At 40.6% G+C, this 27,930-nt stretch overlaps 2 protein-coding genes across 11 annotated transcripts in view; one reads left to right on the forward strand and one right to left on the reverse strand.

Moving 5' to 3' along the window:
• The window catches only part of SLC30A6 (solute carrier family 30 member 6), a 30,545-nt gene extending 25,586 nt beyond the window's left edge, over window positions 1–4,959 (forward strand). For all 4 annotated transcript variants that reach the window (XM_024552630.3, XM_024552631.3, XM_045189311.2 and 1 more), the window contains one exon: window positions 4,111–4,959. In XM_024552630.3, the coding sequence (XP_024408398.2) occupies window positions 4,111–4,611 (501 nt within the window). In that variant the 3' untranslated portion in view covers window positions 4,612–4,959. The remainder of the gene's footprint in view (window positions 1–4,110) is intronic.
• A 2,064-nt stretch (window positions 4,960–7,023) lies between these two features.
• The window catches only part of NLRC4 (NLR family CARD domain containing 4), a 28,252-nt gene continuing 7,345 nt past the window's right edge, over window positions 7,024–27,930 (reverse strand). For 6 of the 7 annotated variants that reach the window (XM_045189310.2, XM_045189308.2, XM_045189309.2 and 3 more), the window contains 6 exons: window positions 25,319–27,313; window positions 21,522–21,614; window positions 19,385–19,555; window positions 17,087–17,179; window positions 16,163–16,330; window positions 7,024–8,142 (listed from right to left, as the gene is read on the reverse strand). In XM_045189310.2, coding sequence (XP_045045245.1) covers window positions 7,850–8,142; window positions 16,163–16,330; window positions 17,087–17,179; window positions 19,385–19,555; window positions 21,522–21,614; window positions 25,319–27,313 — 2,813 coding nt within the window. In that variant the 3' untranslated portion in view covers window positions 7,024–7,849. Of the gene's footprint in view, window positions 8,143–13,328; window positions 13,503–16,162; window positions 16,331–17,086; window positions 17,180–19,384; window positions 19,556–21,521; window positions 21,615–25,318; window positions 27,314–27,930 lie in introns of all 7 variants that reach the window. The other variant, XR_006654342.3, reaches the window with a different exon arrangement.

Below are 27,930 nucleotides of genomic sequence, written 5' to 3' on the forward strand. Positions count from 1 at the left end.
TACTCCATTTACCTCTGGCATAAAGCATTGCTGTAATAAAAGCCTGATGACTCACAGTCTGGTTTGGGTTTTTTATTCCCTTTATATGTGACTTGATCTTTTTACCTGGATGCCCAAAGTATTATTATTATTATTATTATTATTATTATTATTATTATTATTATTATTATTATTGCTGCACCTAGTAATTTTACTAGAGTGTCTTGCTGTTGATCATTCGGGTCAATTGTTTCAGGTATGCAGTATGCCCTTTCAATAATGTTATTCAAAAACAGTTTTTGTAAACTTTCAAGAAAGTTTTCTTTAATTGTAGTTTTTAATATTTAGTCTCTTGCTTTGAGTTTCTTTTTGGGGAACTTCTGTTGTAATCATGTTGGATTTTGCCTTTTTTTCCTTGTTTTATCTGCATTTCCTTTTGACTTTGAAACTTTTATTCTTTTCACCTTTTATTTCTATTACAGTATACTTGGATGTTTACTTGCTTTAGTATTTCGTCTAGCTTGGTCTTCATTTCTAAAGTGATTTTAAAAATTTTCTAATTATCTCATTGCTGAGATTTTCTAATTTTGATTTATATTGTTCTTGTTGTATGTCTTTTGACTTGTTTTGATAAAGTAGGGTATAGTTCTCATTTGTTTTGTAGGTAAATCTTCCTAGTTATCTTTTCTGTACTTCCTTTTTTTCTTGTAATAGCTTTGTGTGAGATTTAGATTCAGTCCTTTTTTATTGCTCCTTTCTACTTATATGGGAAGTTAGTTTTCCTGAACTTAAAAATAAGGAGTGGTCTAAGGTAGTATGTCTCAATTCATGGCTCTAGAGTTCCCTCTTCTGATGAATCTGTGAAGTGAAAGTTTTTTCTTTCCCCCGGCTCTGATTCTCTTCCATTTATTTGTACCTGAACCTTCTTCATCCTTTGTCTCTACTCTGCCACTCAGTTGGAATTCTCTTCCAAGTTGTTTCTTCTTAATGTGGAGCTTTGCTTGGTTCCTTTTGAGAGTTCTCGGGTTCAGACGACTCCAGCTCTTCATATCTTATTGCAGACCCAGCTGCCTTTCTCGAGTTCGCTGTCCTAGATTTCCATTAAGTACAGGTTTACTGCTTTGGGGTTTTTAGGTCAGTCAGATGCCCTGTTGCTTCCTCCTCTGCAGATGCCAATACCTTGCAGGTCCATAGCTTGTGTTTGGGGTTTCTTAGGAGTACTACGTTAGCTACTTTTTGTAAATGTTGTTCATAGGTTGTTAGATTTGCTATCTTAGGTTCTCAGTTTTTATAGGGATAGTTAGGACATTTCCAGAAAGTGCCACCACTGTTGCTGTCTACCAGGAGTCCCAACATAATTTCTAATGGCTGCAGTTTTACATTATATGATTATGCCATAATTTATTTAATTATTCCTCTGTTGCACAAGTTGTTTTCTATCGTTCCCATATAAACTGGGCTGAGCTGAATATTTTTCTTGCCTCATCTTTGTGTGTACTTGTGATTATTCCTTAAGATTAATTTTTAGGCTTTCCACCATGTGAGGATAACAATTCAAAATCTGAGGAGTGCAAGAGAGCCCTCAGCCAACCATGCTGATCTTCGCTCACTCTGATCTTGGGCTTTGCAGCCTCCAGAACTAAACTATCTCAGAACAGAAGTGGAGAGTGGTAGTCCCTAAACCACTCAAGTCCCGAGGTGGACCTGAGCAGACGCAGCCATACCACCTCATTGGATCTGCACCACACAGTCTTGCTTGGAATGGCTGGAGGCTCAAAGGCTGCTTCTTGTCTGGGATCATCCTGAGCTGCATGCATCTGTCCTTGGGTAGCCTGAGGTGAAGGCCAAGAGGCCCTAGGGCCCACTTTTGTGGGTAGAAGTCAACGGAAGCCTCAGTAGCAGTGTGTCCCAGCGCTCAGTGGGCTGGGGCACTCAGAACCCCGTTTGAGTGGTAGTTGTCCTCTCCACCGTTAAACCTGTGCCTCTCCTGAAAGTCGGTGGTGCATTAGGTCCAGGTGGAGCTCGTGTGTGTGTGTGTGTGTGTGTGTGTGTGTGTGTGTGTGGTATGGGGGCCTCAAGACACTGGCATGCTGACATCCCTGGCCACACAGAAACCTCAGGTAACTCAAGCATCTGAAACAGCACTAGTCTTCCCCTTCAGTAAATAAAAAATCAATCAGTATTTTTTTTCAAAAAGATTAATTTTTAGAAGGGAATTTTTGGTAGTAAAAGAATATTACACTTTTTGTGGCTTTTGATGCCAATTGCTAAATTGTTTTCCAAAATGGTTATGCCAGTTTACATTCCTCCAGTAATGTAGTTCAGTCTTAATCATTCTTTTCATTGTACTGATATCAATAAATTAATAGGCAAGTGATTATTAAGCTTGGTGGCTTATCAACACAAAGAATACAATCATCTCAGCCCTTCAGAACTTGGCCGCCTAACAACCATGCTAATGATGCAGTGCCTAATGAAGACCAGGAGCTTATAAAGCAGGCTTTTGAGCTGCCAAGAGTAGTTGTCACAAAGCTGTAGATGAATGCAAACACCACAATCGTAGCAGACTGTTGAAGCTCATACTCGGAAATGGCTTTCACTTACTCTACTTTGGTTTGTATCCAGACTAAGAGAGAACACAGTATCTTATACAGGTTTGGGCAGTGACAGCAGTGAGGTGCCCGCGTCAAAGAGAAGGGAGAGGCCAAAGCTGCCTTGATTTCTAGACATGGCTTGTCACATTCAAGCAATATAGATATTTTCTCTAGCTCATGATTGATAATAATCACTACTACTCAAGTTGTAGATTCACACATTGTAACTAAGCCAACTGGCCGATTTCTGGGCAGTTTGTGCTTTGTTCTACTTTTTCTGTTTTGAAAATCTGAGTTTATCTAGAAATCAACATGGAATATCTATTGGATATTTTATTTAATTATATTTCTATCATTTATTTTTATGTAAGTTTTTATTATACAAATGCTACCCAATTGTTAGAAAAATTAGAACTTACAACTAAGTCAAGAAGAATAAAAATCTTTAATAATTCTACCATCTAGAGGCACGTGCTGTCATGCTTGATATTTCTTTGTATGTGTATATTTTAATCAAAATAGGATCATTGCACCTACTGTCTACTTATTGTCTACTTAAAAAATATAATATATGATAAATGTTTTTTCAACTTCGTAAACAGACTTCTTACCCTCATCATAATGCACGGTGCTCCATGTCCTCCTAGTAACCTAGGCTAGAAACCTTGAGGTCATCTCTGATGAGTCTGCCTCACTCATCCGTCACATCCGGTTGGGTATCAAGTCCTCCTCTACTACTAATCCCTGGAGTATCATGAATCCATCTGTCCTTCTCTGATCCACTCTGTCCCATCTCAGACCTCTTCATTTTTAATCTAGGCTGTTGCAGTCATTTCCTGCATCATTGGCAATCGCCGATCCATACAATTTTTCAGAACTCTTACTGCTGTTTTATTGCTGCTGTTAAAACTTAAGGTATTCAGATACTGCTTTTAGCCTTTCTTTTTAACCCCATTGCTTACCTTTCTTCTTTCCATTCTTTCTTTGTTTCTTCTTTTCCTCCTTTCTTTTCTTTATTCTTTTTCTGCCTCCTGAAATATTTGTACTTCTTTATATATTAGTGATATTGTTTATTCTTGCCCAAACATGCCATCATTTTCATTGCTATTTCCTAAGCCTGTTTCCACCTTTTCAAATTCACTTAATCATCAACCCTAGATCACATGTCATTTTTTCTTGAAGTCTTTCTCAATTTGAATTATCTCCTTTCTGCCTTTCTGTTGCCCTTTTTATATATTTATTTATATTGTGCCTTATGTTACAATATGCCTGTCTTGCTCCTACATGGATTTTTCTTCATGCATATATTTATAAAAGATCATGTTTTATTGAAAAAGTCACAAATTATTTCACTAACTCTATCTTGATAATCACTACTAAGTAGTCTTTAAGGCACATTGAGACATTAAGCTTTCTCTTCTGTTGAAGAAAGTACCACGTACTGTTACAACAGACTCATAAGTAAAACGTCCATTTCTGATGGAACTATCAGCAGTGTGGTTCTAAGCAGTCTCTTTCTTATGATTTTGCCCTTTAGGCTGGATCAGTGCATGTAAGGATTCGCCGAGATGCAAACGAACAAATGGTTCTTGCTCACGTGACCAACAGGCTGTACACTCTCGTGTCTACCCTGACTGTTCAGATTTTCAAGGATGACTGGATAAGGCCTGCCTTACTGTCCGGGCCTGTGGCAGCGAATGTCCTGCATTTTTCAGATCATCACGTAATCCCAATGCCTCCTTTAAAGGGCACTGACGAGTCGAACCCTGTCACGTCGACTCCAACTAAACCTAGTAGTCCACCTCCAGAATTTTCATTTAACACCCCTGGGAAAAATGTGAGCCCAGTTATTCTTCTGAACACACAAACAAGACCTTATGGCTTGGGTCTTAATCATGGACACGTACCTTATAGCAGCATGCTTAACCAAGGACTTGGAGTTCCAGGGATTGGAGCAACCCAAGGATTCAGGACTGGTGTTACAAATATACCAAGTAGATATGGAACTAACAATAGAATGGGACAACCAAGACCATGACGTACTGTAATTTAATTTATTATGTGAGGAATGTTGACTTCTTGACTTCCAGTTTATTTAGTAATCCAACTGCATTGACTGTTCAATCATTTATTGTAAATGTTAGAGAATAGTAGTCTACTTCACATTATATGAAACCAATGAAATTATATTTTTGTAAATGTATTTAGGGCACTGAGAATCTTTAAATGCTGTAGGCTTTAAATAGGCTTTAAAGTGTATTTCTCCAAATTTGCATTTTGCTATCTTTGGTTTTGTGATTGACTACAGTGTGATGGGAGGTTATCTTTGCAAGAGAGCCGCTTGAGTGGGTCTGCTGCATTATTAAAGATACAGTCTTTTCAGTGAGATGTATAAACCTGCTTCTTGAATAATGATACACATTCTAGGAAAGAAAAAACATGGCTATGCTAAAAGTAAAAGTCTCTTTCATAGCTTTTCCAAACTTAACTGCTACTTTTTCCTTTGAGGTCGTCCTGAATTATGTCTTTCAAAGTAAAAACAAAAACATTTATTAGAAAATTTGGAACACATTCTACTACCTGGTTTTGGTCATTTAAACATTTCTCTACATTTGTGAATAGTCCGTGGTTCTTAAAGTTGCATAATCAATTTTAGTTTATATTAAATAAATTTACCGAAAGATAATGGATCTTAGATTGTAGAATACAGTATTTTCAGATCTGCTACAGGCAGTTTCTACTTATTTTGTTTTGCTTTGTCAAACGTAGTAAATTGTTAACTGTGGTGAGTGTGAGAATTATGTAGATTATTTTATTTTTTGATTATTTCCCAAGTGCACATGTGAAAGACTTTCCAACATGGCCAGTATTACTAAATTAAAAACATAACAAGCAGCAGTCGCAAATTACCTATGATTTTTTCATTATATCATGAGTTTTATGATTAGGGTTTTTAAAAAAGTTTTTAAGAGTGAATTCAACTTTTCTGGAATCCAGTGACTCCTGGAGATCTGTGACTTTTCCAGCCATCAGCCTGCTGTCTAGAGATTTTTGTTTTTGTAGAATGTGCCACAGTTTCTTCAATCAACTCATCCTTTTCCATATGAGCAACCCTTGCAAATCCTTTTTCTGCACTGTGGAGTGACAGACACCTCAGAAGCCATCTCCATCAAGCAGAACTGTAGTTACCCTGTGGTAATAAGTAACCGTGTCTCAAATAACGTTTGCTTGGTGGGGAGCTGGTCATCGTCTTGACATCTGTGACCCTGTTCAGGCATTTGACCTACCGAAGAAATGGAGGGCGCATGACCTTGACCGCCGGGGAAAATGAAGCTTTGTAAAATGTAATAGGGCAAACTGTTCCTTGTCCTTTGTCTCATGTCCTCCAACGGTTGCAATACCTACTATTGGTCTACTGTTACAGGGTGATTTTTCCTCCATTGACCGCATCTAAATGTGCATTCGGGTCATGCATGAGATCTGAAGAACTGTCACGTGCTGAGTGATGACTAGGAGGTATGTGCTGACACGCTATGCACATCTTCCCCACCCGCATGGGGTTTTTAAAGTGTCCAGGTGCAGAACACAATTCTGCGTGAGGTTCCATGCCTGCTTCCTCGACCCCCATTCAAAAGCAACACCTGTACAGTTGTCCCACCAAAGGTGCTTTCCTGCCCACATATACTGTTTGAGAAGTTGCCTGTGGGTTCTGAAGGAGTCGGCTCTACTTGCTGCAGCTCAGTAATGCCAACTGCAGCAGGTGACTTTGGTCCATTGTTTGCCTGGCTCTGGCCAGCTTTCTGGATATAAAAACAAGAAAGTTGGCCAGCATAGGCCTTAGGCAGTAGCCTTACTGGTAAATCTTGCTCTGGAGTTACTCGAAGCTAGATTTTTAAAAAAGGAAGTTCACATTAAATACTTGGCCCATGGTTTGGGACTAAGAGTAAGCTTCATGGAGTGTGGGTAACCCAGTTTGAGAAGTCACTGTTTTTGATGGGAAGAAACTCGAGACTGACCGGAAGACAAGAATCGGATTCTAATCCTGACACTACCTGTGTGTGAGTAGTGGTGTAACCATGGGCAAGTCGTTTAACAACTCTGAGCTTTCTCATCTGTAAAGTTAGGGTGGGAAATGCGTGAGTCGGTCTGTGACTATCAGCTCTAAAACTATGACTAAATCTGTGGAATACGTGCCCACTTGCTAAACAGAATATTGTGCCCAGCATTTCTTTCCAGTGACTACCTCAACATAGAGGCCAAGTGTGTCCTCCACCGACGCCCATGCCATTAATGTGAGGTGCCGTGAGAACAGAAGGTGAACTGCAGGCTAACACCATTTAGGGTTTTGTTTATTTCAGACTTGCCTCAAATAAATCTTTAAATCTGTTTAAACAGATTTTTCGTAGACTTCTTTCTTTGTGGGAAAGGATTATTTTTGTGGAGTGTTGGAGATAAGATGAGGACAAGGTATCCTTAGCTTCCGTAGGGTATGAAAGAATGGGGTGCATTGATATTTCTTCCTTACTCTCTGAAATCACAGTGGACATTACATACATGTGTCAGCAACTGGGGAGAACCTGAATTTCAAGCCTCCTAAACTGCCAGTTTTTATGCCAATCTTTTCTGGGAGTCTGATCTGCTTATATAAGAAATGCTTTTTCACATTCCAAAATGTTTGAATAAAACTTTTTGAATAAAAACAGATGTGTACTTTTCTGTGATTTTAAATAATTTTGGCTCATTTCTTTACTCAAGAGCTATGTGTTGGTAACTTGATGATTTCATATTTAGCAAATTCTTGTTGAGAGTCCAGTACATGCCAAACACTGCACTGAGTAAATACGCATACAGCAAGTCTGCTATTCTTGGGACCAAGGGAAGCCAGGATGCATAGGAGTCCCCTTCGAGTAGCTGATAACCCAAGTGGGAGGGATGACACACGAACTATTGTGTGTCATCAGTGAACTCTCTCCCACTTCCTCCTCTTCTTTGGCCTCATTGTCCTGCATCTTTTTTTCCTGAAGTATGAAACTTAAGAAAGTCGATTTCCACACAAGAAGCCAGCTAAGGAGGTGATGGTGCCACACCTCCTGATGTCAGAAAAGGAAGGGAAAGTGAAGAAGGGGCAAGTTAAGCAGATGCTGTTGACACAGATAATTTTTAGGTGTATAACATATTGCCATATAGACTCTTGGACTATATGAGCAAAGATTTTTAAATCACCCGACTGAAAGTAACAGAATCCCCAGAGCATTCAGACTCACGGGGCCCTTTATTTAATCAGTTACTAGTTTAAAAGCACCTTTGATAACACTGACATCATCATCATCAAATTGCCATCCAACAAGCCTCGCTTCTTGCAAAAGAGTTAACTTAGATAACACATGGCCAAGTTTTCTGACTAATGCTGCATCGGGTAAAAATCTTTCAGTACTGAAGTCAAAAAACACTAATTGCTTTAGATTTTCAAATACACCCAGGAAGGTAAGCCATCCATCACTGCTCACACAATTTCCTGCCAAATCCAGCTGCTGGAAGTTTTTCAGAGGGTTCTTCTCAAAAAATGCACCTGATAAAAAAAATAGAAATTAGTATTTTAGTTAGAAGCAAAATAGTTTTTTTAAAAAGAAATGGCCATATTTGGAGAAGGGTTTTCAGGAACTATAAAGGACACATGGACAAAACCAAGGGGGAGAGAGGAAGCAAGGGAGGGAGGTGGTTTTGGCTGCGGTGGGAGGAAAATGCAAACTGTAATTGAACAACAATAAAGTAATTTATTAAAAAATGGCCATATTTGGACCAGTGCTTTGCTTTAGAAATTCTCTATAGATAGGGCAGTGATTGTGAACCTGGTCCACTGTATTTACAAACTGTATTATACCTAAAGCATAAGGGAATCACATAAACAGTAATTAGTATTTCATTAATCAGTGTTAATTAAATAATGTAATTATAATTAAGGTAAAACATTTAAAATAAAATAATGTATAACGTAAATATAATTGATTTAGTTACTATAATTCATTCACATTAGCAAACCAATATAAATGAATTATATGTTTTTTTCCCTTTTTCTGACTCTTCCAGGAAATGGAAGATTGCTTAAAATTGAGGTGCAAGAGATGCTGTTAAATACTCAGCACTTGTTTTCAAAGCTGGAGTCGAACTTGGGCAATCTTGCATCATTTCCTCTTCTGAGAAGCAAACACTACCTGTTGTGTCTTGGGTATGGAATGTCCCTAACTGTAAACTTGAGTAAGTAAGCCTCATTCAGTAACTTAAGACTTGAGTTTGGGCGTGGGTGGTGGGGGAGGAGGGGTGGGTGTTTAACCCTCCCTAGACCCTTCAGGAATTCCCTCTATTCCTTACAGAACGAGGCACTCTAAAGTACCTCCTACAGGGAAGGTGTTCCAGCCCTGACCATGAAGTCAAAGATAACTCGCTAAGGAATAGAGGGGTAAAAAGTAGATTCCTGGGTCTGACAGACTGCCCAGAGCAAAGCCACCCCGCTTGCCCAGACTGCTTGCTTCTGGACTGTTAGAGAACAGGGAAGTAAGTTCTGTCTTCTGTAAGCCATGGTGTAGCTGGGTCTCTTGTTCTACCAGCTCAGCCTGTGCCCAAACTGGCTCACACACAGGGCCTCACTTTCTCTTCTCTTCCTCCTTCTCATAAGTAGCCCTTATTTGTGGCTTACACGTAGCTTTCTCCTGTCTCTCTCTCACAAATCATGTTCATGTTTCTGCCTCTGCCTTTAAAAAAAAATTGATTTTAGAGAGAGAGGGAGAAGCATCGATTTGTTGTTCCATTCATTTATGCCTTCATTGGTTGATTCTTGTGTGTGCCCTGACTGGAATTGGAAGCCATAACCTTGACGTATTGGGACAACCTCTATCGACTGAGCCACCCAGCCAGGTCTCTGCCTTGGCCTCTTCCTTTTTCATGTGTTTCCCAGCATGCCATGTACCAGCCAAAATGCTGGTTGTCGGTGTCTGTAAGGCTTCTTCCCCAAAAAGCAACCTCTTTTCTCCTTCTCAACTAGCAGAGCCAATTTTACCACCTAAAAGGAGCTTAAAAAAGAATTTAAAGCCCATTCCGCCCCCAGACGATAAATAGCCAGACGAGCTATTTATACAGGCTATCTATGAAGTTTTAAGAATGCTACCAACTGAATAAGAGAGCTTCTTGGACAATCATTACAGCATGTGCAAGCACAGGAATCAAGATCAAGCAGCATCCCCCAGCCTCCAAGGGCATGTGTTATGTTCACACAATCTGCAGTGTCTCTGTCATCAGGGTGAGCAGACCGCTCCTGAGAGTAAAGGAATCTATGACATTTAGAGCTGTGGGCTGCAGAGCATGGAAGTGGCTTGATACAGATTCCAGGCAGAATCTCAAATGGCCTGGGCAGGATTGTTATCCTAGAAGGAGGGCTCCTGCACACCAAACAAAATCCTAGAACCAGAGCTCTTCCAGTTTGTTACTCAGCGGATGTTGTTGAACGTTTGCCTACTGTGTACCATGGATTGAGCTGGGCGCTGGGGGTACATGGAAAGGACAGACCAGGCCCTTGCCTTAGGGGCTTACAATATACTGTGAAAACATACAGTATAAATTAGACGGGTGCTAGTGCTGTGATAGGCCAGGAGGCCCTGGGAGCTCACAAAGGCAATAAGCCTTCCAGCCCCACTTTGTTCCCAGAAACTGGCAAGGGGGCTTGCATGCTGCAGGGGGAAACTGAAGGATCCTTCTCGGAGAAACTGTACTGCCTCCAGGAAAAGATAGAGCCATTTTCTTTCCTGTTCACCCACCCTGAAGCTAACCAGATGAAAAGTCACCTCCTCCCTCAGGCACAGAGCTTCTTATCAACTCTAAAATGTCCAGAGAACAGCACAGGAACACCAGACACTGGAGAACAGCCTCCAACAAGGAACACAGACTAAAAGCCGAAGAACTCCCAAGAAATGAGGTGACATAGGGAACAGGAAAAGCAAACTTCAAAAACTTATTTTCCAGGGACCCTGAAAAGGTACTGCATCTACCCAACAAAAATAAGGTGTTGTTATTATTTTTTAAAGTACAATTGGAGAAGCAGAAAGAGCGCTTGGAAAATAAAAATGTGATACTAGGATCCACGTGGCAGAATGATTGGGTCCAGGATTTATCACAGAGCTCCTAGGAGTAGGATCTTGTGATGGTGCTTTTTTTGAGAACAAACTGGATAGTAGAGCTCAGTTGTGATGGCTCTCTTTGTGAGAACAGTCCAGAAAATGAAGTTCAGCTTCTAACATTTAAGTTGAAAGATGCCATTTAAAAAGGAGTTTTGGCCTTGGCTGGTGTGGCTCAGTGGATTGCGTGCCAGCCTGCGAATCAAAGGGTCACCAGTTCAATTCCCAGTCAGGGCACATGCCTGAGTTGCGGGCCAGGTCCCCAGTTGGGGGCGTGCGTTGTTTCTCTTCCTCTCTTTCTCCCTCCCTTCTGCTCACTCTAAAAATAAATAAAATCGTTTTTTTAAAAAAAGGGGTTGTGTTAGAACAGGTAAAATAGATCCCTGAGCTACTAACAATTTCTTTCTGGTAGTCCCAGAGTGCTGATGGGCTAGAAACAAAATTTTGTGAATCATAATTGTAGAAAATGGTCGTTGAAGTTCTAAGACAAAGGCAGTCTCTGAGGAAGAGGAGCAGAGAGCCTAGGACCAAGCTCTAAGGAAACTGGGAGCATTTAATATCTGAGCAGAGGAATTGCCTTTGCAAAGGAGACTGAGGAGTAGCTAAGGTGGCATGGAAGTCAAGAGAACACTTTGTAAAGGAGGAAATGCTCAGTGTCAGCTTCTACAGAGAAATCAAGCAAATTAAAATTCAGTACATTTTAATCACCCTCAGAAAGAAGCCCACACCCCTGATCCCCCTTCCCCCAGACCTTGGCAACCACGAATCTACATTCTGTCACTATAAATTTGCTTATGTTGGACATTTCATATAAATAGAATTGCAAAACATGTGGTCTTTTGTGACTAGTTTCACTTTATATGATATTTTTAAGGTTCATCCATGTTGTAGCATGTTCCAATAGCCCATTCCTTTCAATGGCTGAATAATACTCGGTAGTGTGGATATACCACATTTTGTTTATCCATTCATTAGTGAGGAACATTTGGGTTGTTTATACTATGAATGTGTATATTTAGAGTGTGCATGTGTATATATGTATATAGTCTCCTCTATGTAACATCTATATCTACATTGAGCCACACCTGACATGAGCTCATACTGCTGTCTCCAATTCTGATTTATTCCCATGAACCATCCTAGCCTCCTCCCCTGCTGTCAATTCCCATCCCAACACTGGGGAGCGGGTGTCCCAGATCTCCTAAGTGATCTTTTTAGTTCGCGTACATTAAGGTTCGCTCTTCGTGCTGCCAAGTTCTGTGGGTTTTGACAGACGCAGTGTCATGTATGCACAATTATAGTACCAAACAGACTATTTCCACTGCCCTGAAAAGTCCCCAAGCTGCCTGTGTTTACCCTCCTCCTAAGCCCCTGGCAACTACTGAGCTTTTTTACTCTGTCAATAGTTTTGCTTTTTCCAGAATGCCATATAAATTGAATCATACATTTTGTAGCATTTTAAGACTTCCTTTTTTCTTCACTTAGCAATATATATTTAAGTTTCCCCTTGGAAACGTAATGGCTCGATAGCTCATTTCTTCTTACCACTGAACCTATATAGATATAGTACTGCATGGCTGCACTCCAGTGCGTTCATCCATTCAGTAGATGTCCTACTGAAGGACATCTCAGTTGCTTCCCGTTTGGGGCAATATTCAGTTACTACAAACATGGGCTTGTGTCTCTGTTTTGTTGAGTGAAATTATGTCACTCTTTTTTTTCTTGAACAGTCTTGCTTGATTTTCATCTATTTTGTTACTCTTTTTATTTATTTATTTTAAGATTTATGTTTAGAGAGAGGGGAAGGGAGGGAGATAGAGAGGGAGAGAAATATCGATGTGTGAGAGAAAAATCAATTGGATGCCTCTCACACCCCCCCAAATCAGGACTTGGCCCAAAACCTACACAAGTGCCCTGATTGGGGATCGAACCAGCAACCTTTCACAGGCCGGCACTCCATCCACCAAGCCACACCAGCGAGGGCATTGTTACTCTTTTTAAAGAACTAATTTTAAGCTTTACTAATCTTCACTTCAGTTTTCTGTTTCATTAACGTATACAGGCATGCCTCGGAGACATCGTAGGGGTGATTCCAGACCACAGCAACAAGGGGAGTCCTGGTCTTTTTGCTGTGGAGGCTGTTGCCTTCAATTTGTAAAAGACTCAACATCTGTGAAGCTCAATAAAGTGAAGCGCAGTAAATGAGGTACACCTATGCTTTTATGTTTATTATCTTGTGGTTTACTCTGTTGTTTTTCTGGCTTCCTAACTTAGAAACATTAATTTTCAGCCTCTCATCTTAATATAAGTATTTAAGGCTATGAGAATATTATTCAAGCCCTGCTTTTTAAAATTTTTTATCTTTTGCTGCGTATCACAAGTTTTGATATATAGTGTTTTCCTACCGTTTGGTTCTAAATATTTTTGTTGAAATTTGTCACGCTGAACTTGCAGTGTATCTATCTGCCAAATTATGTGATTTGCCCCAGTAGCTTCAGCATAGGTACAGAAAAAGTGGAAAATTAAGGCCGATCCAGGCTTGGAGTTTTTCCAGGAGAGCACATCCCAACCATCATATCTAATTTCATACCTCACATATCCACATCCCATTTTCCTGGTACATCTCATTAGGCGGTCTTTCTTTAATTAGAGTCTGTCTCTCGTTACACTTTCTTCATTTCACTACAGCATCCATCACACATCACTAAATGCCATTGCCTAAATTGACTGGTGCTGCTGGGGGCCAGGAGAGTTTCGTGGGGGACTGTAAGAGATGGAGACCGGAAGAGGACAAGGCAATTAACAGACCGCTAGAGCCTGAATTGGCAGAAATGGTCAAGCATCTCTGAGAATGTGGAAGTGGCGATAAATTGAACTAATCTTCCTTTCTGAACTATCATGTCATTCCACCTTTCACAATTGCACACTCAGTAAATCTACATGCATAATTATACTGGGGCCTTCTTGTAGAAACTAAGGACTGTTTTTTCCATTTGAGTCACTTGGAGAATAGGGAAAGGAACCACTGCAGGAGGCAAGATGACAGACCCAGAGACACGTGGGAGCAGAAATTCAGACACGAGAAGTGACCATGGAAACAGAAGCCCCGTACCTAGGCTGATATGGATTAAGGCAGTGTTTTGTTCTTAGCTTCAGGATATCCCCTCATTAGTGGAAAAGGAAATAAACAATAGGTTGCACTCAGCACTTGTTTTAAGTGAAATAAGATAGCACGAAGAGAAAGTAGAGTGTAAATTTACTTTAAAAATGTGTATATGTGTGTTTTAGGTCATGAGATAAAATGAGTGGGTCATAGTCAAAAAAGTTTGAAAGGCTCTGGACAAGAGGCTTAAATCAAACATCTAGGTTGTACTGGGGGTGCTGAAGAGGAAGCATAGGGAGAATATTTCACCAAGAAGGAGAGAGTTTTTAGTTAGGTCTTACAGACACTGTAGGAGAAGGTAAAGGACATTCCAGAGGGAGTGTGTGTAAAAGGCATTTTCAGGGAACAGCAGGAGGTCCGTGAGGATGGAACCTCACATGGGTGGGGAGGTATGGCAGACATCGATCGAAAGGTACAGAGGAAGGTGAATTGAAGCTCCATTGTGAAGGGTCTTACACATCAAAAGTGGGCAGGTTGTACTTTATTTTGTAGGCTGAGAAAGCTTTTTTAAAAAAGAAAACCCTGGTATCTGGTTTCCCTTGAAGCCCACAGAGCATATGATCACAGTACCATTTATTGAGCATGTCCAGTGGGTCAGTGTTGAACTTCTTCATATGCATTAGCTCAGGTGCTGATTAGCACAATAACCACTAATATGGTGGGTATTATAATTATCCTCACTTGACTGATGAGCAAACTAAGGCTCAGACTTTAGGCTGCTGCAGGTCATTCACGCATCTATCAAGTTCAGGGAGTGGGCAGGTCTGTCTAACCAATGCCCGTGACCATTTCATAAAGATGGAGCCTCTGGAGGGGCCAACAGCAGTCTCCTCACCTGGCTAGAGACCAAAGGCAGAGGAGGCTTGGCTCCCACTCTTCAGCTTATGCCTCAGACCCAAGAAGATCGCTTTTTATACCCCTGGGAAGTAGAGGAAATGGCGGGTGGGGGTTGGGGAGCAAGGTCAGCACCTAAACTCTCTCCCCTCTTTCATCAACTCTTCTTCTCCGTCTTATTCCTTCCCTATTTAGTATGCCAGCCTTCTTATGTCTCTGCTCTGTCTTATAACACAGGGATAATATTGTTACCATTTATTAGAGATATAATGACAATTCCACAAATTCTTTTTTTAAAGACTTTGAGAATAAGCTACTACTATTGAGTAGTTCATTTTTTCTTTTTCTTTTTTTCACTTGTAATGTAGGGCACAATGTTACAGCTAAATTTCCCAGAGTCAGCTGCCTTCTGTTACGCTTATTTTTATTGTTTACATATGGAGGCAATAAGGCACTAGACAATTAAAGTCAAATGGCAAACTACCACCTAGCTCAGTTCTTATTTCATTAAACACACTATCTCCTCCCTGTCTGATCTCAAAGGCCAGCCTCAGAAATAGGCAGATCAGGAAACTACCTACTTAAAGATTTGAAAGATACTAAAAAGTCTTTACCTAAAAATGCCTCCCTCACATGTCATTCTAATTCTGCACGCTCCCCAATAGCCTCTTTGAAACAATACATCCTTTCCAACTCACTTACGGTGTGAGGTTCCGTAGAGGGATTATGTATCAGCTAACTAATTAGTCTGTCACAGAAACCATCTGCCTCCAATGTCATGCAGAACAGAGGAGGGGCCTGAAGAACGACACCCAGGATGATGTGATTTGATGGGTTAAGGACCAGAAGTTATTTAAGGGACTTATTTAAGATGAAGAAGATGATCAAAACTATGAACAATAAAATGGCAATAAATACTAATTTATCAACAAATGAATCTAAAAAACAAACTAAGTGAACAAGAAGAACAGAGACAGAATCATGGATATGGAGAGCATTTTGAGGGTTGCCAGATGGGAGGGGAGTGTAGGGGGGGGTTGAGTGAAGAGGTGAGGGGATTAAGAAGTACAAATAGGTAGTCACAGAATAGCCATGGGGATGTAAAGTACAGTATAGGAAATGGTGTAGCCAAAGATCTTATATGCATGACCCATGGGCATGAACAAAGTTGTGGGGACTGCCTGAGGGAGTGGGGGGCGTTGGGGGGGGGCAAAGGTGGAAAAATTGGGACAGCTGTAATAGCATAATCAATAAAATATAATTTAAGAATATGTTTATATAATGAAAGAGGAGGCAAAAAATAAATAAAGGCAGAGAAGGGAAGAAGGAAGGAAGGGAGGGAGGTAGGGAAGGAAGGAAAAAAGAGAAAGCCTTAAGAGCCTTGTTAGGACCAACTCCTGTTCTCTTAATTCTGTGTATGTACCTACCTAGAATTCTAATCTCGGCATCTGCGAGTCTCCAGTTTTTCAGCCCAAGTTTGACGAGTTGCGGGGCCCGCTCCAGCTGTTCCAGCAGCCTGGTCAGACAGACTCGGACATCACTCCACCAGGGCAGCCTCAGCACAGTTAGCTGTTCCAAGACATGCAGCCTGTCAACTTGAAGGACCAGAGACCAGTTCAAGAGTTGGATCCATCACAAAATGTATGAAGGATGAAGACATGTGGGAGAAAAATGGTCTTTCTCTCTGCAGCCTACTCAGTGTGCAATAAGAATCGACTTGTTTTTCGGTTAGTGTTTTATGGAAAGTGTCCAAGAATATACAAACGTTATGCAGGATAGTTTAATGAAACTGCATAAGCCAACTTCCAACAAACATCAAACCATGGACAATCTTGCTTCACCCTCACCAAATTCCTTCCCTTCTGTATAATTAAATCAAATCTCTGACAGTAAGTAGTAATTTTTTTGTAACAATCACAATATTGTTGTCATACCTTAAAAATCTTATTACCATATTTTTCAGACTATAAGATGCACCGGCCATAAGACATACCTAGGTTTTAGAGGAGGAATATAGAAAAAAAAAACCCCACTCCATGCCCCCTCCCCCACCAGTGAGCCAGATAAGCTACATTTGGACTATAAGACGCACTCCCCCCCAAATTTAGGAGGTGCGTCTTACAGTCTGAAAATATGGTACTACTACTTAAGCAAGTTTGTCTTATACAGCACCTGCTCTCAGACGCTAGTTCCCTAGAAGGAGCCAAGCAGGTGGGAGCCTCAGGTGCAGTGAGCACGTGAAAGCCAGTGCCTCGGGGACCATATATGCATGTGTTCCGCAAGGACGGGTTAAGAAAGGACTACTCGACTTCCATAAGGCGCAGCTAATGAGGCAAAATTGTCATTCTCACTCAGTTCATGTAGGGCTTCGTTTCCATCCTTTTCCAGGTGATTTTCAGACAAATCAAGAATGCTCAGTTTGGCCAAATTGTGAAGATTCTGAGCTGCAAAAAAATTTTTAATCCAAAATAAAAACACCATCAGGGAACTATATATGCATCTTTAAATATCCTTATAAGAATTCTGAGCCCTTGTCTTCTTTGTTGATAGTATATAAATCATTATTTGATTTGATTGATTATTCCCAAAAGTATCTGGATAGGTTTAACCCCCAACTGCCACGACGATGACCAAATGGACAGATATTTCAAGGTCCTAAGTTCTGACTAACACCCTTCAGCTCACAGGAAGCCTAGAGCAGCACGAACTATAATTATGTCACTATGGGAAAGCACTCCATTTCTCCGAGCCTCAGTGTCTTCATCTTTAGAGTGAGGAAGTTGACCTAGATCAACGGGGAGGTTACCTCCAATTCTTAAATGCTCTTATGCAGGAGAAACAAAGGAACCAACACCAGATGAGAGGGGCTGTTCTTTGTGTACCAAGGTTTCGATGATTGTGTTAATGTTCTGGTTGTGACGTTAATAATAACAACTTAATAAGGACATTCGTCCTAAAATGCCATCACTCTAGCTGTGAATGGCTGAGGTCTTTCTCTGCACTGCAGATGCAGGTGTTCTCTGCATTTCCAAAGTTCGGTATGTTATTTCACTTTTACAAAACGACCTACGTTATTGGTACCATTTTTGCTAGCTGAAAGTAATCTAAAGAGGATTTCGCTTTTACAAAAAGGCAAAAAGCAAAAATAGCATTCAACATTTATTTTGCAGGGAGCCTTATAGAGAGGCAGCCAGAGTGGCCCTGCCCAGCTCCTTCCTGGGATCTACACTCAGCATCTCAGCATATTGCCGCCAGAGCTTTGAACTGTGTCTGTGAGCATCTGTGCTTTATCTTGATTTATTGTGCGTCTGTTAGCAAGTGTGTCCTGAGGTATAAGAAGAGCATGAGGGAGGTTATTTTGGGAGACTGTGAATGCTCAAAAATTTTCCATAAAAATTAATGGTAATTGCTTATTTGCTTAATGCCCTTTTAGCTTATGAAAGGTTTCATAGAAATGCTCTACTTTCTGATAGTGGGGACACCTCCATTTTTCATGGTTGCTTAATGTAGTTGAAGTTTTCCCTATCGAGACTGATTAGAGACCTGGCAGGTGTGGCTCAGTGGTTGGTGTTGTCCCGCAAACCAGAAGGGTTCAATTTCCCATCAGGGCACATGTCTGGGTTGCAGGCCAGGTCCCCAGTGCAAGAAGCAAATGATCACACATTGATATTTCTCTCCCTTCCTCTCTCTAAAAATAATAAAAAATTTTAAAAAGACTGATTAGAAAAATCTCCTTTAAAAAAATTAGTCAAGTTTTGCATGAGTACATATTCTTGTTTATATTAGCTATTATTATTTTTTATCAATCTTATGAATCCTTTTCTTAGAGTAAATATCTTCTGGAGCTTGGTGCTTTAACATAAAAAACCTATAGAACTCTTAAAGAGGGGACAGTTGCTATTGTTAGTTGTGAAGCCGTCTCTTCCCGGTGGCAGGTAGAGAAGTAAAGGAGTGTTCTCATCATTCTCTCGCTCCCAGTGCTTCTCTTGCCTCTTCTAATCATGGGTTTCTCTACCATTTGGTTTGTGTTAGCATATGAGTAATCTCATTAATTCTTACAGGCTCCCAGTAGCTTTATATTCTGTTTTGAAAAGGGCTACACCATTTTTATCCTGAAATCTAAACTTACAAAACATCTGAATTGAACATATCCAATTTATCCAATAATATGCAAAGTGTTTTATTTTTCCATGCACACTCTTTAGGAACTCAAAAGACTCAACTCCTATATTAATGCACGTTAACTCTATCTTAATAGGGCAATGGGTAAGAACTGGAAGCCTGAGAACATTTGAGGAAATCCGTCTCCCTCCGCTTCTCTATCATTTATTTAGCCATTCATCCAAATACTTTTTTAAAGCAGTTATTATATAACAGGACATGTTTCAAGCACCTGCTTCTTATTTCTTCTACCTTTTCATCTTCTCTAAAAATTATAACATATTCAATTATTCTGAAGTTCTCTATTATCCATCTATAATACATTTTCATTCTAATCATGCAGAAGATCATTAAAAATAGACTAGATATTACCTAGAAGTCTTTATTATCTTTTCCAGTTTCTCTAAAAACTAAATTTCTGCTTGAGAGACTTAGCATGCATTACTCTAGGAGCATCACATGATCTCAGTTAATGTAGCAACAGTCACCTAGGGTTTTCACAGCATTCGCCGACAGGCAGCAGGAGATGAGTTGGATTTCTTCCAGGTCCCGGGGTTCAGCTGACAAAGACTTTACTATGTAATCCATTCCCTCCCCAATGTCAGACAAGTGGGTCAAATGAAGTAAACACATATTCTTCAGGTTTGTCAGACCTTCCGCTGCAAAAAGATAGAAAGGAAATGCATGAGGATACCAAGTTAGGTTGATTCAACCGTAGACTAATGGACTAAAAAGAAGGCAATGAACAATTGCGCAGAGCCCTTGCCATGCTCTTCCATAGAGCCCTTGAGTTATTAAAAGCCTAAGAGACTAGTTTTCCTTTCAACTATCACTTACTGATCTCCTGAGCCATGCAAACAAAGGTCACTTATGTTGAGGTCCTTCTCTTCACAGCATGAGAAAAACCATAGTAAATGTGTAGTATTTTAATGGGTACCAGTGTATACCTTTGCCATAACTTTTTTTCATAGAAATGCCTTCTGAGTAAGTGCTATCTCTTTAAACCTCTCAAAAATCTTAGAAGGGGTGAAGGCTGAATTCAGAGGGGCAGTGTGGGGGCTTCAGTTCCTTGGTGTGCTGCTAGTCACTGTTCACAGCCTCAAGAACCTGCTTGTGTTCACATGGTAGGGACCTGCCCGATGCTCTATAGCAAAGGCCACGTGCAATGCAGCATGCTGAGCCAGGAGAAAGATGTATCTTATATCAACAGTGTGATTGAACACATTCCAAAATGTCCCTTGGATTGATTGGGCATACTTCTGTGTCATTAAAGTAATTCTTTATCTTGGTGGTAATCTAACCTAAAGGAAAGAAATATACTGTTTTAGTAATAGTTACCTTGCAGAACTTTCGGAAGGTTGCTGATAATGTATGTAATGTATTAGTCTGATGCCTGGCACAAAGTAAATGAATATTAATTGTTGTCTTGGGAGTACACATAGCTGGGAGGTTGTGAACATGAGCTCTGCAGTCAGTTTGATTCCTGGACTCTGTACTTCATAATGGTATAAAGGTGGGCAAGGTATTCAGCCTTATGGCTATGGTCAGGGATACTTACACCTACGTATCAGGACTGTTGTGAGGACTGAATGAGAAGTGTGTAGAAGTGTAGAAGTGCCTGATACCGTGTCTAACCTGTTGCACAGCCACTCTTTGAGGAATGATGAGTTTAGACTGGTTTAGTCAAGTCCAGACTTTGATTCTTTAATAACCGAACCAGACTTTCTCAGGTAGGTGTTTTTCTACCCTTTGTACCAATGGGTGAGAACTTGGGCAAGTCAATAAACTGTTCTAGGTTCCAGCGGCAATAAAATGAGAGAGTTAAACTAGATGCTCTTAGGCTCCTTCAAGCTCTGATATTCTGTGTAACTCGTAGGCATGCCATAAATGTTTGCTGAACACTGAATTGATTTGATTATTTCCATGTAGGCTAGACAATGAAAAAAGGTCAGTCGTGTTTTAATGACAGGGTAGATTCTCTTTAGACAAGCAGAGTAAAAAAGAACAAGGCTGAGGAGCATTTAACTGAGGTCTCAAACAGGGCAGGGAAGGAGCCAATAAAATAAAGAAAAAAAAAAAGATTTTCCTCTCCCAAAAGCTGTTGAAAAACAGCTTCGACAGGAAACCTCCCTGTCCTGGAAGGCGAATCGTGTGTTCTGCTCATTGTGAAGTTTTCTTGATCCACATTTATTCTTGTTCTGTTCCACTTTCGATGTTTTATTTAATTATAAAACCACCAGATATAAACTTTTTAATATTGCTCACATGTTTTAAATATAAATATAGCCAATAATTTATGAAGTTTTACTGAATTATGAAACCACAGTTTAACATTTACATTGTCTCTAAGCTTTAAATACAGGCCGAGTCAACCAGCCAAGAAGGTAAAACATATCATGGCTTCTGTTCTTAAAAGGGTTACAATATAGTTGCATACAATTTACATAAAATGGTGCTGAAGGGTTGGAATGGGAACGGAGGAAATGTCTAGGAAAACGAGTGTAGTCACAAATGCATAAAGGCATCCTTGCCTTGAATAGACACAACCAGTGTCAAAGAGCCTTGAGTTAACTGTCCTTATCATTAAACTTATATTCATTAAAAAAATTCAAAAAAAAGTCTAACCTAGTTTTATAGCATCTTCCTCATTCATCTTAATGTTATCCAGTATAAGCTTCACGAGGTTCTTCAAATTACCCAAGCTGTCAGTCAGGCCACCTGCCAAAGGGAAAGAAATTGGACTGTGTTCAGTGTCATTTACTAAATTTCTATTACCAATTAAAATATTTTAATTGTCACTATAGGCAAGAAGTGCTCATGAAATTGACATAAAAATGTATGGTTTTGGTCAGAAACGGGCATCTTCCTTCCTTAGCTAAAAGCATGTTCTCCAAACATAATGGAATTAGACTGGAAAACAATAACAGAAAGGTAACAAGGAAATCTCCAAACACTTGGAAATGAAATGACACACTTCTAAATAAGCATGGATCAAATAGGAAGTCTCATGGAAAATTTGACTTGAAAAATACAGAAATAAAAATATAATATCAAAGTCTGCAACTAACATACTACTTAGACAGAGACTTATAATATTGAATTCTTATATTAGAAATAAGGAAAAGTATCAGATCAATAACCTAAGCTTACTATTTAAGAAACTAGAGAAAGAAGAGCAAAATAAATCCAATGTAAGAAGAAGGGAGAAATTAAGAAAGATCAAGGCAGAAATCAATGGAAATTGCAAACAGATAAACAGTAGGAAAAAATAAGTTTAAAAAGTTGTATCTTTGAAAAGATCAATAATATTGATAAATTTCTAGCAAGACTGACACATTACCAATATCTGAAATAAAACAGAGCATGTCACTACAAAGACTGCAGATGTTAAAATGGAACTGCCTTTTGACCCAGCAATTCCACTGCTGGGATTATACTCTAAGAGTCCTGGAACACCAATTCAAAAGAACCTATGCACCCCAATGTTCATAGTAGCACAACTTACAATAGCCAAGTACTGGAAGGAACCTAAGTGCCCATCAGCAAATGAGTGGATCAAAAAACTATGGTATATTTACACAATGGAATTCTATGCAGAAGAGAGAAAGAAGGAGCTTATACCCTTTGCAACAGCATGGATGGAACTAGAGAGCATTATGCTAAGTGAAATAAGCCAGGCGGTGAGGGACAAACACCATATGATCTCACCTTTAACCGGAACATAATAGAAGAAAAAAGCAAACAATATAACCAGAGACATTGAAATTAAGAACAATCTAACAATACCCAGAGGGGAGGGGGAAGGGGACAGTGGGGAGAAGGGTTTTCAGGAACTACTATAAAGGACACATAGACAAAACCAAGGGGGAGGGTGAAAGCAGGGGAGGGAGGTGGGTTTGGCTGGGGTGGGGTAAAGGGGTAGGGAGAAAATGCAGCCAACTGTAATTAACAACAATAAAATTAAAAACTGGATATCCATATGCAAGAAAAATAAACCTTTATATAAACTTCACATCTTATACAAATGTTAACTCAAAAGGGATCACAGGTCTAAATGTAAAGCATAAAACTTTAAAATGAGAAGATAGGATATAATCTTCATGACCTGGGGTCAGGCATGACACCCAAAACCTGATTAACAAAAGAAAGAGTGGACTACAACAAAATTTAAAACTTTTGTTTCATGAAAAACACTGTTAAGAGAATGAAAAGACTATCTAAAAATTGGGAGGAAATATTTTCAAATCACTTGTGATTTGAATGACAAAGGACTTGTATCCAGAATATACAAAAAACACTCAAAACTCAATGTTAAGAAAACAGATAGCCTAACTAAAAGATGGGTGGAAACTTGAACAGACACTTCACCAAATAGGATATATAGTTGATAAACCATCACACACACAGTTTTCAACTTTATCAGCCAACTGTGACAGGATATCACTACAAACAGAAATCTAATTGCTCCACATCCTCATCAGCATTAATACTGTCTGTTTCGTCCTTACTGTAGAATGACAAAAATAGAAAAATAGAGCATACCAAGTGCTAATGAGAATGCAGAGCAACTAAAGCTCTCATATATTGCTATTGGAAATGTAAAATGGTACAAGCTGGAAAAGAGTTGGAAAGTTTCTCTAAAAGTTAAACAAGCATTTGTCATATAGCTCAGCAATCCCAAGTTAACTGAAAGCTTATTTTCACACAAAAACCTGCATAAGAATGTTTATAGTAGCTCCATTCATAATTGCCCAACCTACATGCTGACTGGATAAACTGTGGTACATCCATACAATGGAATACTATTCAGAAATAAAAAGGGATGAAGGAGGAGGATTCTGAAGAGACCTGGAGGGCAAAAGTAAAACCAACCTTGGATAGAAATGACAAGGAAGTGGATTTTAGCCATAAGAAAGAGTAAGCACTAATTATAAACTCAAATGACAAAAAGATAATGATAATGTTGTTATAAGAAGTACAACAGGTGGGCTCTGTGCCTAACTGGGGATTCTGTGTCTTGTCCAAAGAGCATTGGAGCAGATCACGAGGTTCTAACAAATAGTTACCAACTGGGGACCTGGGCCCTCAGTTGTCAAATCGACAATTTTCAAGAGAAGTGAAGAACTTGTATTTTTGCATGATACCTCCTAATTTCAAAATGCTGGCAACAACCCCTTCAGGAAGAAGAGTCGTGGATAGGAGGGGAAGGACACTTGTCACTGTAGATTGTTTTATCATTTGGACCATGTGAACATATTATTCAAAAAAATAAATTAAAAAAATTAGGAAAATATTGGCAAACATTAAAAAGGAAATTCTAAACACTGTGCAGGCCAATTCAGCACATAGGTGAGCAGTATGCATGGTCATTACGAAGGAATAAGCCATCAAGCAGAGACAGTGAGCTTCCTGACACAGAAGGTAGTCTGATAACATCTGGGTGACTCTAGAATCTCATAGAAGGGATTCCTGCACTGAGTAGGAGGCTGCAAAAATTATCTGTACAAAAGATTCTAGGTTCTTAAGTCACAGAAAATTTCTTCTGTGGGTGCCAAGTGCAGCAGAGCACAATGGGAAATCACTTGTGAATGAAAAATAATCTTAGATTACAGTCAAGTAGGGTGAGGCTCCTGCCAGCCACAGCTGCACTCCGCACAGCAGCTCCTGCTCCTGGGACCTGGGCTGATCCACACAGGAAGAGCAGATGCTCATCTTTAGTGTTATTGTGAATTAGGGGAAAACTCCCCTTTACCCAAAATGACTGTCCCTGCATGTATGGGCCTGAAGTCTGACATTCATGTTGAACAAAATCTGTTCCCAAAATCCTTTTTCAAAAGGAACAATACTTGGGGTGGGGATGCGACTAAGTCTATTGTGCAATTTCCTAGATGAGGATCTAATAACACAATTAGCCACTAGCTCCTGCAGGTGATCAGTTTACAGACTGGATTTCCGTCCAGACTTGAAGCGGGGAAGGGGAGTCACTGGCAGGGAAGCAGTGGATGCTGGGTGGACATGGAGATGCTGGAGGAGGGGAGAGTTTGCTGAAGGTGAGCCCAGCCACTATAAAGGGTGGGGTGAAAGTAGGTTTATAGTTGTGAGGACATGAAACATATATATATGCACATGCAAACACACACTTTGCTTAGTTTGCAAACTAAGCAAACAATTTGCTTAGTTTGCAAACAATATAGCTATTCAATCAAACCATAGAACTTCAGCTCTGGAAATCCTCCCTATGGCCTCCCAGTCTGACAGCCTTCCTCCCACATGGATCCCCCTCCATCCCTCCCGCCTCCCTCCCCATTCCTGACACCTGGTAGAAACTATTAGGAAATTTAAAGCAAAACTAGGTGATCTCTAATATTCCACGGCACTTAGCCAGGTTTAATTATAGCTCCAATTGCTGCTGTTTACAATACCTGGCAGCCGTTGTGTCTGTAGGTTGTGAATGCTCAAGGTTTTCAGGTTGGTCACCGAAGCGATGTGCTGCTCATCTTCTAGGGTGAGGGGACAGGCTTCCACTGCGAGGGAATGAATGTTCTTACTGGTGCTGAGGACCAAACTGAGGCTTCCAGCCATGCCCGCACATCTCTTAATGGACAGTCTGAGGCTTGTAGCAGAGCTGAATATCTTTCCCAGATACTTGATATCTTGCTGATTTAACTTGCTGAAATCCCGGAGTGTGACCTCCAGAGTCTTGAATTCCTGCTTCCAATTGAAGAACAAAGACACAGCCCTTCTGGGAATGTAGGTTCCAGAGGACTCTTCCTTGTGGGTCTTTCTCATGTCCTCTGTGGTCTTGTCCCACGAAGTCGTGGCTCCCCCATAGAAGTCCAATTTAATGAAGTCCAGAGCACTCGCACAATTAGGCAAGTGTTCAAAGAAGTCAAATAAGTAATCAGGAATGTTCTCTGAGTTGATATATAAGCTTTTACCGTTAAAGAAAGCTTCAAATTCTTCACTCAGGTCTGATTTGGATATACTCTCATGAAATAAATTGATGCCACACTCTGTAAAGGAATTGATGTTTATGGCTTTCCAAATTTCTTGCACAGTAGTGTTTTTCACATTTTGCATAGATTCCTGCCTCCAGAGAGGCCTCTTGGTGACGGAGAGCCCACGGAGGCTGCCGTGGTGGTGTACAGCTGCAAGGTGTTTCAGAACAGTCCTGGTGGCTTCGGCAGACGAGCCACATGTGTACAGAAGCAGGTTACTATACTTGGATGTAATGTCTGAAATGAAAACCATTTTCTGCAAATGACTGTTCCCCTTGGTCACCTCCTCTGGCTCCTGAGACACCAATAAGCTACTGAGTCTGCGTCCTGCTACATACTCCTGGAATGATTTATGAAAGAATTTATACATTGGCTTGAACCGCTGAGCTGTGTATTTGCAGAGGAGTCCAGTTGTCAGTAGGACGTCCTCGTTCACACTGGACACGTCCTCCAGTTCAAAATCAAACCTGTGGTTGAACACGCCCTCCAGAGCTAGGTCTCCACAGTGGTTCAGGCTCCGAGTGAAGTCATTTGCAGCGATCCCTTTGCGTTTGTGCCTGCTTTTATGTATCAGCAGGTCATAGAAGGTACAGAACAGCGTTGTTTGTGTGTGAGAGTGGAACTCACTTTCCCCCATCTGGATTACACAAGTGATGACCACGAAGAGTGGGGTCTTCATCAGATTCCTCAAGCACCTGGATTTCTGAATTTGGAGCACTAAGCCTTCCGCAAGCTCCGCTATCAGCACCTCCCGGATGAGAGCCTGGGCACTCGCCTCCGTCATATCCCCCACCTCGGCAATCAGGGCACCAAACTGCCTGATGTGCCTCAGGCACTCCGTGGTGGTGGTGACCATGACCATATTCTTGAAGCGGTGGTTTTCCTTTATCAGGGCTTCGATCTCGGGGCAGTTCTGGGCCTTGAATTCATTGTAGCCATCAAGGAGAAAAAGAACCCTCTGGCGTAGCTTCAGCAGCATGGCCATGAAAGTCTGCTTTCTGATTGTGTCAGGTATATCCAAGAGCTGATCACACAGGGTTTCAAAGAGTCCACCCTGGGCCCTGCTCAGACGGAGAAAGAAGACTAATTTGAACTTGGTAAGAGCCCTGCACTCTCCAGAGGCCCAGAGCATGGCGATTCGCTGCAGCAGGGTGGACTTCCCTTTGCCTGATTCCCCTTCAATGATGCAGGGGCTCTGCAGAGTGTCCAGCAGACCACACAGAGTCAGCGGCTCCAGACGGTGATGGTGTTGGTCCTTCCTCCACAGAACAGGTTCGGTGAAGGTTCTTTTTAAATTAAAAATAATGTCAATATCTTCACCCAGGGGATAGAAGTTTAGAAAAGGTGGGGAATGGTATAAATCTTTTAAATTCTGAACCAAATCATCTAAGTCTTCTTCTGACATCTGATGAAAAAGACCTGTTAGGGAAGAGGTGAGATTAAAGAGGACCCCGTTCTGTGTCACCCCAGAACCTAGAGTTCAGGACAATGAAGGGGAGTGGCGCCAAGAATCTCCCATTGGTGATTTTAATTTCCTTCCCCAGTTCTCGCTAACACAAGGGATTCCAAATACTTACTCCTGCTTTTCCCTGTCACCCTTTCCCCTTCCTCCCCTTTTGCCTGCCGTTTCCTTCTTTCCACCATCCGATCTTGTAGCGGCTGATTGGGAATGGGAGGAGCCTGTGTTTCAGTTAAGAAAAGTGCATGAGAATAATGGGGAGATGGCTGAGAATGACAGCTAGGAGTAACTTTCAAGCAGATCAAACCTTAACTTTGATTAAAATCTGTCATGAAATAATTGACCAATTTAAAGAAATAACAACTAAATGAACAGTTCATGAAAAGCAGTCATGCTTCTGCAGTCAGCAGCCTCTCTTTACCACAGTGCTTGGGTCACGGACTAGGCCATCAGCCGGGCCCCTCATCGGACTAAGGAATGTTAAGAACCACTCCTGCGTGGACTTGTTAGGTGCCTTCATTGTCCAGTTTGACTCTGAGGCGAGGCTAATCTAAACCATCTATTCCCTGACCCTGGA

The sequence above is a fragment of the Desmodus rotundus genome, unplaced genomic scaffold, assembly GCF_022682495.2.
Source record: "Desmodus rotundus isolate HL8 unplaced genomic scaffold, HLdesRot8A.1 manual_scaffold_251, whole genome shotgun sequence".
In the NCBI taxonomy this organism is placed as follows: domain Eukaryota; kingdom Metazoa; phylum Chordata; class Mammalia; order Chiroptera; family Phyllostomidae; genus Desmodus; species Desmodus rotundus.